Source organism: Ammodytes marinus, assembly GCF_949987685.1.
Source record: "Ammodytes marinus genome assembly, chromosome: 13".
In the NCBI taxonomy this organism is placed as follows: domain Eukaryota; kingdom Metazoa; phylum Chordata; class Actinopteri; order Uranoscopiformes; family Ammodytidae; genus Ammodytes; species Ammodytes marinus.
Window position 1 is genome coordinate 28,446,734 of NC_137217.1, and position 12,033 is coordinate 28,458,766.

At 42.2% G+C, this 12,033-nt stretch overlaps 1 protein-coding gene across 1 annotated transcript in view; it reads right to left on the minus strand.

Moving 5' to 3' along the window:
• The window catches only part of gabbr1a (gamma-aminobutyric acid (GABA) B receptor, 1a), a gene marked incomplete at its 3' end in the record, with an annotated part of 51,491 nt that overhangs the window by 21,398 nt on the left and 18,060 nt on the right, over positions 1-12,033 (minus strand). Inside the window, exons 7-9 of the mRNA XM_080038979.1 lie at positions 8,768-9,013; positions 7,597-7,660; positions 6,347-6,424 (exon numbers count right to left, since the gene is read on the minus strand). Of these exons, the coding sequence (XP_079895105.1) occupies positions 6,347-6,424; positions 7,597-7,660; positions 8,768-9,013 (388 nt within the window). The remainder of the gene's footprint in view (positions 1-6,346; positions 6,425-7,596; positions 7,661-8,767; positions 9,014-12,033) is intronic.

Below are 12,033 nucleotides of genomic sequence, written 5' to 3' on the forward strand. Positions count from 1 at the left end.
TACTACAGAACTACACAGAATGACATTAGATACCATGAATCCCAAATGAAGTTCAATTTCTCTTTAAACGCTGCACTGTTCCTCGTCTCTCTCTGATGAGGTCGGTTAGATGTTGTTAAACCTGCAGTGTGTAGAATTTAGGGTTTTATTTCCCAGCAGATTTTGTAGAAAATAATTATAATATCCATAAGTATGTTTAATTTAGTGCATAATAGCTGAATTCTTTTTTAGAATGATTATTTTTTTCCTTAGAAAGGGTCTCGTATATGTCCATATTTCTCCATACTTTGGACCAAGGCCTTGTCACCACCATTTTGGAAGTGTCATAGTTGGAATGTCATCAGGTGCATTGTTTAAAATTTAGAATTGTTCTTGTCCTTGAAGGCCACTGTAGCTTCTGTTATTATTCGAAAGGGGTGGGGTTACCCAGGGAGCGTTGCATTCTAGAACTTTCTTGATGATGTCATATTACACACTGCACCTTTAAAACAGCAATGTCATTAAATAAAATGTGACGTCAAGTAATGTCCATTAAACAACGCTGAGTGTCTGACAGACTCAAGGTCAGTCAGAGAGAGGATCTTGAAGCCAAGCTGACCCATTCAAATCATAACTTTATCGATCTGAAAGGGATTCACGACACAGAAACATAACATTATTTAAATCAACATGTAAAAACTGCTCTGTGCATGTATTACACCTTCTAAAATGACCGACCAACAGTAGGAAATTGAGAAAGTTACGCTGCCAAATGCTTCAACTTTTTTCAATTTAAATGGAACCCTTCCCCCCACCCTCTAACACCTTTCTAGGGGGGAATTGAATTTAAATTTACCGAAACCAACCGTGTAAAGGGTGAGAAATGTCATGATTTTTTTTATGCTAGCTCTCTAGCTCTATATTTTCTTCATTCTTGACACAACTATTTCTGTCGCTATTCACTTGAACAACCGAGCGCATCACTGTATGAACCACTTCCTGGAGAAACTGTCTGGAATATATGCAGCGTTATCTCCCTGTTTCACATCTTCTCTCGTCTCTATGATAGCCAAGCTTCACCTTCTACTGTGTGGCTGCTTGGAACAACTACAGTATGAACAGTTTTGATTTCAGACATGGTAGCACAACAGCTATTTCTGTCTGTGCATAATCCAATATAATATAATATAATATAATATAATATAATATAATATAATATAATATAATATAATATAATATAATATAATATAATATAATATAATATAATATAATATAATATAATATAATATAATATAATATATCATTTATCTCATTACTAAGATGCAGCAATTTGAACAAAACTGTTGCATGTTTTATGCATCTGAAGTCCTAATCCTGGTTACTGTTTAATCAATTCAACAAAAATACTACTTGAAGTGATGCCATGTGTGTCCTGAGTTGTTTCTCATATTGAGTACACACAGACACACATACTGTATACATATACATATATATATGTATATATATACATATACTCTACAGTGTAGACTATAGTTTACCATCAGCACATGAACTCCTCAACCGACATAACATCAAAGAAAATAAAAATCTGTTTTATTTGTATAGCCCAATATCACAAATAGACATTTACCTCAGTGGGCTTTACATTACATACAGTATGACACCCTGCCCTTAGACCCTTAGCTCGGCTTTATCGGGATTAAAAAAACATATTTATAAATTAAACAAACAGCATGGAGTTATCATCCTGCTATGTAATGTAGTAATGTAAACAAGTCGTCAGCTTTGGTGTTGATCAAGAGTCTTGGCTCTAGGGTTTTAAGAAGTGTGTGTGTGTGTGTGTGTGTGTGTGTGTGTGTGTGTGTGTGTGTGTGTGTGTGTGTGTGTGTTAATATAAACTACCAAATTATTCATGCTTGTTCTGCTTTAAACCAAAAGAATTCCTCAGCGAGGAGGGTTCAAAGAGGGGCAGATGGACAGGGAGCCTCTTTTTACGCTCAACAGCCGGTCTGGTTAGAAATGGGACTTCTTGCTACTTTGTGTGTCCATGTGTGTGTGTGTGTGTGTGTGTGTGTGTGTGTGTGTGTGTGTGTGTGTGTGTGGCAACCGTATGCATGAAAAGCCCTAGACCTATACAGCAAGCAAGAGCGAATATGCTCAAGAGGGTGCATATAAGATGCAGGTGAGCATTTAGGTGTGCATACAGTATTATAGTTTAGTGTGTGCGTTTGTGTGTGTGTGTGTGTGTGTGTGTGTGCGTCTCTGTGCGTGCGTGCGTGTGTGCCTGCGTGCGTGTATGTCTGTGTGTGCGTGAGTGCATGTTTGTGTCTGGCAGAGAGAAATAGAGGGAGACAGTCTAGAGAGTGTGTGCATGTCAGGAGGGTAGCGGAGCATGAGTGTCAGCCCTGCGTGGAGCTGATGTGTCAGATGTCAGAGGAAAGTGTCAGGGTGTCGCCCCCTCGAGGCACGCCGGGTGTCAAAACGCCCGTCATAACAGAGCTCTGTTTAGATGGCTGTCACCGCCGTCACACAACAGATGTGTATCCGGTGTCATCTGGCTGAGGGGGGACTATAGAAGAAGGTGTCTGCACTGTTCTCCAGGTTAAATTGAAGCTCTTTTGAAAATAGCTTTTTATAACAACACATACAGAGCGCGATGTTATACCTGTTGCATGGCTTAAACAGGCCAAAGTATGAAAATGTGAGGGAAAACCAAAAGGGACAAATATTTTGATGATATTACCTTGTTTAAGTACTTCAAAGCAGTGCATAACAATAATTCTTAATAATATGATTAATACAATGACTGTGGCCTGGACCTAGGCAGCATTGGGATAGATAAATAAATAAAATAGCCTATTAAGAATGTGATAATTAATTTGACTTTTTCCTATTATTAAGCAGATGCGCTCAGTAGTAGTGTTAACAGTTTTTGCCACTGATGGTTCTGACTTAAACAAAACCAACATCGCAAAAATCTAACTTTTCGTTTCTAACGTATCCCGTAAGTCCACCTCAGATACTAAACATTTCATAACAAATGTCACTTTCCACAGCAAGCGAAAGAAAATAGACTTTTGTGAATTACATGTAAGACCTTTTTATGCCTTCTGAGGCCTTTTATAACAAAACTACATTTAATTGTAAAATTCTACAGATACCCTGTAGTCTACATGCTTAAATGTAAGCTTTCCACATTGTTCATGCGACCTATGAAAGACGTTTTCTTTTGTTTAGGTATGTTAAAGTAAGTTAATTTAGGTTAGGTTTCATTATTTGTCAATTTACACAAGGTACATCGAAATTTGTTCTTCGCATATCCCTTCTCAAGTTACCACACTTCGGAGGGGGTCAGAGCAAAGGGTCAGCCCCTACCCCCATACGGTGCCCCTGGAGCAGTTTGGAGTTAAGTGCCTTGCTCAAGGACACAATGGTAGAGATGGTGGGCACCGTAGATGTAGTAGCAGCCACCACTAGTATTTACAAATAACTCCTGTCCGGTGTCGGGGATCGAACCAGCGACTTCATGGTTACTGGCCACCTTTCCTCTACGCCATCCTACCACCCTGTGTGGTAGGAATGTTAATCCATCCGTGCATTTGAATTGCTTAACCAATGTTAATGTGGTAAAAAGGTGTGCAGTGTGTGATCTGTGCCATATGCTGCAAGAAGTTTAAAAAATAAATAGTGAAACTGGAACCTGTGGGTTTTGTTAAAAGTCCACTCTTTTTTTGTGACAATGCTAACAACTAAAAATAAAAGCTTGAAACAAAGCATGTTCAACATTTCGCTGTGTGGCTGCCTTTATATGTTTAGTTAATCTCACATCTTGTTGAGTAATTGAGCTGAAATGTGGTGGTTGAGTTGCATGGTGGGTAGTCTAGGCAACGGGTGTTGAAGACGCCATCTCTGGCTCAGTGGGATTCCTTCAGATTTTTTTCAGTGGAGTTTTTTTTAAGAAGAAACTTCCCTCTTGCTTTCCTTCATTATGACTTTAACCCTTATATTTCATTAAATGTTTTTTGAAAATCCTTAACTGATTTATTGTGTTCTAATGTTTTGTTTGTAACCTTTGAATGACTTTGTTTTAACATGTGTCAGAAAGAATGTGTTGTAACATACTGTGAGCTATGTAAAGGTGCTACAAATAAATTGCCTCACTATATTGGCAATAAAGAAGAGATGATAAACACGTGTTTAATAGTAGAATTTAATGATGAGGATGTATGTGCGTATGTGTGTATGTGTGTGTGTGCGTGCGTGTGTGTGCGTCTCGGCTATCCATTCAGTCAATGCGTTTGAAGCATTTAAACCCTCCTCCGTCCTTGATCAAAAAGGAATCAGGACAGGGAGTTGCCATGGAGACCCGGCTCTATAACAGTTGCCACAGCGATTAGAAGAGGAGCAGAGCAGAAGTGGTTGTTAGGGCGACCGTGAGGAGAGTGAGACAGTGAGGCAGGGAGGCGCCTGGTAAACACGCAGGGAAAAAGAAAGAAAAAAATCATGCGGAGGGGTTAAGTTGAGAACCCCCCTGTGTTTACTCCACCCTGTCACTGAGTAAATCAAGCACACCCCCACCTACGCACCAACCCACCCACAAAAAAATAAAATCAAAACTTCCCCGAACTGAGTCAGCCCCCATGGAGCAGGAAATTACTCATTTCCTCTCAACAAGTAGATCTCACATGGATGTCTTTATTTGGTCAACATTATAGAAAAATATATATCTAGCTCGATAGAGGAGGCTAAAAAAAGATGTAAAACTAAAATCTTGCCTCTAACAATTTTAAGTCAGTTTTAACTCATTGGGATTTAACTGGGCCAGCACCAAGCCCGTCACATCACAACAGCCAGCCAAACTTAAGAGCTGGCAGCCCGTCTGGTGGAGTATACAGTATGTTGCCCACATACATCCATACAGGTCACCCATCCCCCCCGCCACCAAAGCTGACCTGGAATCTGCTACACCTCTCCTGGGTTCAGTTAAACGTATACAGGCAACAGATCATTTCCTTGAAAAAAGCGTTAAAAAGAAAAAAGGCCTTTCTCCCTGTGGGCCACGGCTGTGTGCAAGATTGATTAGTGGCACACTCTGTCCAGGCACAAGTATGTCACATCTCTAGGGACGGACGGGGCCAATAAACAAGCAACAGAAATTGGTCTTGGTGGTGTGAGTCAAATCAGACGTAATAAAAAGGCTTTTTCACAGCCAACTGGAGTATGAGCAAAGAGGAGTCAGAGAGAGTATAGCGTGATGGAGAGCTGGAGACAGAAACGGAATGATGTAAGATATATAACTCTAGATTCTAGCTGGATGGGTTTTAGCAGCAGCAGAGGCTTTCAGACTGCGAGGCTCGATATGCAATGGGAGAGACATGAAGCAAAAGATATGGCTGAGGTGAAGGAGACAGGTGTTTCTTGTAAAAAAAAAAGCAGCAACGGAAATTCATGGCATCTGGCACGTTGATTTGTCACAGTAACCGACACGGGCAGCAGTCGGCAGGTTGTGACACACAGCAAACGGAGGCTATTAAGATTACTTTCAAACCTGGAGGATGGGATTGCTGAAATTCCCTTTAAAAAACTGCCTGCTTCCTTCTCGGGGCTATATATCTCAGTTATATCTTAGCAGACAGATAGGATCTCAATGCACAGATATTTTTTTAGATTGAGTCTGGCCCGCAATCTCTAAAGGATATGAGAATGTCCAATGTCTATCATAAAGAAATGTCCACACATCAGTGTAAACAGGACAATAATACAGAACTTTAAATCATCACATTTTTAAGTAGGCTTTGGTAGTTCTGTGATAGTTGTTTATACGACACCTCAGTCAAGGGCAGTGGCTTATTGTGACTCTCTCTCTCTCTCTCTCTCTCTCTCTCCATCCATCCATCCATCGGTACATTCCAATAAGGAACTACTGACAGCTAAATCTGGGGCAAACTAACACAAAAAAATTGGATTTTGACTACTGCACATCTGCTGCACTAGTATTTTAACACATGTTGGAGGGTGAGTGTACAGGTGGCTTGTTTAAGGGGCGAGCGTCAGCATCCAAATAACCGGCTTCATCCAAACTAGCGGTTAGAGCAAATCCATCATGATTATATGTCATCCAGACAGTGAGGAAAGTCTAATTTAAGACACGCCGAGGAGGTCTAATGCCACAGCGCAGAGACGTCATGACCCCCTTTGACTCAATCAGCGAGACTGACAGCACACAGACACAGACACTGACACAGACACACACACACACACACACACACACACACACACACACACACACACACACACACACACACACACACACACACACACACACACAGGAAGCTGGGTGAAGACACGGGCATGAACTCCATCTTACCTATCCAAACATCATTTCCAAACCAGGAGAGGTTCTTCTGAGAGCTGTCATAGTAACCGATCTTCTTGTAGCTGCCTCCTACGTGATGGAAAAAGAGAGAAAAACACACAAAAAAAGAGTCAGTTAGAGAGTGTGAAATACAAAAGATCAAAGTCAGGGAGAGAGATAAAAGTTTAATTAGTATTTCTTGTCTAATTCATTTTCTACCCCCCCCCCCTGGATTGTGTGTGTGTGTGTGTGTGTGTGTGTGTGTGTGTGTGTGTGTGTGTGTGTGTGTGCGTGCGCGCGCGCGCGTGTGTGTGTGTGTGTGTGGGGGGGGGGGGGGGGGGGGGGGGGAGGGGGTGGGGTTAAACAAGACAAGCACAATGACAGAAGTATATTCCCGTCATCACTCTTAAGCTATTATTGTATCATGCATGTGCTTTTATAGGAATGCTACTGTACGTGTAGGCAGAGAAACACACACACACACACACACACACACACACACACACACACACACACAATGAGCAAATAACAGAAGTGAGGGATAAAATAGGTGAACACACACATGGAAAAAGGGACAAACAAAGAAGTTCCAAGGGGACAAAAAGGAAAAAAAGGAAAGAGAGGAGAGAAAAAAAAGAAGCTTATATGTGGCGGTCTTGACCAGGAATACTGATGAGGTTCCCCCAGTGATTCAGGGATGCGAGTCAGGTCGGCTCATTGTGGATGTCAAATTACCTCGACACCACAAACAGGAAATATGAGACAGAGTGCAAAGGGTGGGGGGGGGGAGAGAGAAGGGGGCAAGAAGCATTAATCCTCATCCTTTAGGACGCACAAGAGAGCAGAGGTAGAAAGAAAAATAATCCTCAACCTTATCGTTGTGCGAGGGGGGAGAAAACTCATTAAGTCACCGGTGACAAATAGGATGCCATTTACCAGAAACAGCTTAAAAAAAACTCCAGGCTTGTGCCCAATTAGAGAGTGAAGCTTTTTGAGTCAACACATATTCCTGCATCAAGCCCATTCTCATGGGCAAGTATAAAGGACGGCTGAGACCAATCGGATTGAAGGCCGCGACACATCCCACCCCCTGCTCCCCGCCCCCCACCACCCCAAATGGGCTAAAAGCAACAATCAATACATGATTAACAAGTTAGGAGGAGTGATTTATTTTGATGAATGGGTGACATTTACTGTTTACACTGTAGATGCTGCCATATACAACATGTGTGGGAGGACAGTGTGGGAGTGTTTTTTTTTACCTTGCAGTTGCTCGATAAGAGTCATGGCCATCCTGGAGCCCTGGGCGTCAAACACCACTTGGCCCTGGCACACAAACACAAACACAAACACAAACACACACACACACACACACACACACACACACACACACACACACACACACACACACACACACACACACACACACACACACACACACACACACACACACACACACACACACACACACACACACACACACACACACACACACACACACACACACACACACACACACACACACACACACACACACAGGGGGGAGGAAGTTATTATTTTTTACTGCAAATAATTAACTCTGCCCTCAAAGGAACGGTTGGACATTTTGATGAATGCACTTATTTGCCTTCTTTTACGAGAGTTAGAGGGAAGGATTGATACGACTCCCGTGTCTGCATGCTAAATGTGAAGACAGCAGCCGGTTATCTTAGCTTAGCATAAAGACTTGAAACAGGGGGAAACAGCTAGCATGGCTCTGCCCAACGGTATGTTAAGATTTTACTGTCCAGCTAAAGCATCACTTAAAGAACTTTTAAGGGGCACAACTGCCAAACAGTTGTTAAACAAATCCAGAGAGATTTATTAGGGAGAGAAGTCAGACGGTTAAGTTAGTCCCCCCAATCCACTTCAGTTCATTCGACAACATCCATCACCGTTTACAGACCAACTTCATGGCGAAAAGAAAAACGGGGATAAACTCTCTTTCTAGTTTAAAACCTGTCTGATTATCTTGCGGCGTCAGGGTTCACTTTACAGGCGTACCTGCACAAAGTGTCCAGGGAGATTATGTGGACGGTTATTAGCTACTTACAGAGAGTTACATCAAACAAGATTTATTCTCTTTTGAAACTGTGGACTGTCAGTGAGCTGCTACATCACTGCATTTTTTATATCAAACATTAGATTTAACGTGTTCCCTCCCTTTACTCAGATGCACATTTCACATTTTGGGCCTTTTACGTAGATTGGAAACGAGTGGGTCGAAATAGTTCGAACACTATGAAAAAAAAATTGATTTGTTGAAAATTCAACCTGTACTAAAAACTGCATATTCACATACGATAAATAGCTATGCATAACTATATAAATACTATATCATAGACACTATTTATCTATCTAACACTCATTCCCCATATTATTTTTTTTCCTCACCGAAACGCCCTCGAAGGAGCTGGTGTTCATGGCCCTGTAGATCTCGGAGGTGATGTCGTGGTTGTTGTAGTTGAAGTCTTCCAGTCGCCGGCCCTTGGCCTTCAGCGGGGCCACGGTCTTGTTGAGGGCCAGAGCCAGAGCCCACACTGCATCGTAGGCTAGAGGGGCCTCCTGGAACCCACCCGTCTCCTCCGGGTTCTTCCCACCCAGACGGGACATCAAGGCCGCGATAAACTCCTGCGATGTCTGAAAGAAACCACAGGACAGAGACAGAGGTTGTTGTCAATATTTAAAAAATGTTATATTGCTGTTTTAGACATTAAAGGCATACTCAGCAGTGTCTGAGAGTCTTGTATAATTTATTTTTTTTAAGATTATTTTTTGGCATTTTCAAGCTTTATTGGATAGTTGTACAGAGTTGAAATGGGGAGACAGAGAGAGAGAGGGGGGATGACATGCAGTAAAGGTCCACAGGTCAGATTTGAAGTTGTGACCACTGCAACGAGGGCCGGAGCCGATATGGTACACACTCTATCCACTACGCCACCGGAGCGCACACGTTTTGTTTACATATTAACTGAGCACCAAAAACAAATTCACAGGCTTTGCCCCGTGGACATGCCTTGCCTTAGCAACAGCAGTGGTCATTAACTAACTACCTGTCTGCAAGGATTTTTGTTACTAAGGTCATAAACCTTTCCTCCTAGCTGATTGGTTGGATTCATTGTTGCCCAGGTTTGCTCTGGCTCACTTCGATTGGCTCTGACTTCCTTTGTTTACTTAGCGCTGTGTATACACACCAGACTTTCTTACAGCACACACAGGCACGCACACACGCGCACACACACACACACACACACACACACACACACACACACACACACACACACACACACACACACACACACACACACACACACACACACACACACACACACACACACACAAACAATGGCACTCAATGGCACTCAATGGCAAAGAGGAGGTGAAACAGTAACAGGAAATCAGTGGTGAATCATCTGGGTAAGGCTTACATGGACACAGTGCACTGCATAGGGAACAGCAATTAACCACGCTTTAAAGTGAGCACCGCTGGTAAAGTGTGAAGGGAGGGGACTGCAAATCAACCCTGTGTGTCTGCTCATCATAAACAATATTTTGCATTTCAATGAATATACAAGTCTCAAGGATCACAAATCAAAGAGGAGAATGGTGGATATCCAATAGTACCACGGCAGGGGGGAGCACCATGGCTTAATGCAAGAGATTGAGTAAATGTTGGTGTCAAGGTCACAGCAGATTAGCTTTTAAGCTAACCCGTAGGGGGGCATTTGTGCCACAGAAACTCTTGAGCTTACCAGAGGGCAAATGGCATTCAGAGCTGTGCTCACTAAAAAAAGGGACATTTTTAATGGACTAGTAAGGACATTTAGTAGAAATGGGCTTGTTCGCTTTCTTGCCGAGAATTAGGAGAGAGAATATGGATATCGCTCTCGTGTTTTGTACGCTTAATGTGATGCTGCAAGTCAGCCAATTAGCACAGTTTAGCATACACTGTAGCATAGCGTACAAACACTGGGCACAGGGGGAAACAGCCCTGCTAGTATGGTGAAGTCCAAAGAGACGTTGTTTGTAATTAAACCACTACTAACACGATCTCCCTCTGAACGCCGGGGATACATGTGTGTGACGGGAGATTATTGCTACCCATCATCAAGGTGTCCCCTGTGGATTCTCGGAGGCCAATTAGGCCGACACTCCAAGACACGCCAATTCAGTTATGTCAAATTTGTCTAATTGAAATTCCACCTTGGCATTTAAAATCGGCCACTTCCGCTCTGAAAACCAGCTGACAGTGTGCTATTGCTACTGCGGAGCCCTGCGGTGTCGGCACAACCAACTTCATCTGAGCGCTCTATCTAGAAGAAATATGCCAATTTGAAAACGTGCACAATTGAATTTGAATAGATTGACTGGAGCCCTGGCTGTAATTCTTATCAGTGGCCGAGCAGCACGTCTGCGGCTAAATCAGCAGGTAGTGGCAGGTGCTGTATGAATATAAACAACAGCTGCTGATGGAGTGAGAGAGACGGAAGGAGGGGCACTGGTGGTGGATGTGGGGGGGGGGGAAGGGGGGGTTCAGATTGGGGGATGAGGTAATGATGAGGAGAATATAGCTAAGGAGAGGTGGGTAAACAAGGAGAATCAAAGGATGATCCACCATGGACCAGAGGAGTCAGACAAGGTCGAACAATGTGAGAGACAGAGAAAGAGAGAGACAGTTTAAGTGGATTAGAGAAGGTGCACTGGAGGAGAGAGAGACGGGCGAAAGACTAGCAGAGAACGACCGCTAACAGGGAAGAGCTAAACGGGGCGAGGCAGAATGATAAAGGAAGCTCAGTTCAGAAAGATGGTGAAGGTATCTATTCTTTTTCTACCCTCTGTCAGCCATTTACAAAACATAATATTGATTCAGGTCATACACAGTTCACTGACATTACCGACATAATTGTTCCTGGAATTGACTCTTTTACTCATGGGGATCGACCCATTTTTTTTCTTTTACATGTATGGCATTCGTGAGGGATACGGATAAAGAGAGCTGAATAGGCAGATAAAAAGCGATTTGAACGACCTTAGCCGTAAAAAAATAAAAATAAAAAACAAGGAAGACAGAAATAAAGAAATAAAGAGTGGGGAAAATATCACCTTTTGACTATATTTTAAATTGCTTTAATTGCAAGTGTTTATTTGAAACAAAATAAGTGCTGTAGCCATTTGCATTTGCAAAAACTCACACTTCTTTTTAATGAGTGAGACTCAAGTACACAAATAGCATCACATTGGCACCTTATACACATTTGATTTTCACCTTTTGGGTGTCAAATACAGCTGATAATTAGTGTGAACAAAGTTTCTCCTCTCCTGCCTATCTGTGTATTTTTCCGTTGACTTCACTTGATGGAAGCTACTGATTAGTTTGGTGGTTTTAGGCACTGCTTCTTAACCATTTATCACATATTAAAGTATTCGGATTTACTGATTTCCTTTTAGCTTTTGTGACTTCGGCTTCTTATGAATTTTAGTCCCCAATAACAAAAAATGGTGAACTCCACTTCCCATGCTTGTGTGACTGTCTTTACTGACAGGCTGAAATGAATGTGAGTTGAATGTGTTTGTTGGACTGCTGTTGATATATGTTTTTTTTTGTCGACCTCTTATAGCTTTTTATAGTATTATGTTATAGTTATAGTTTATTGAATGGT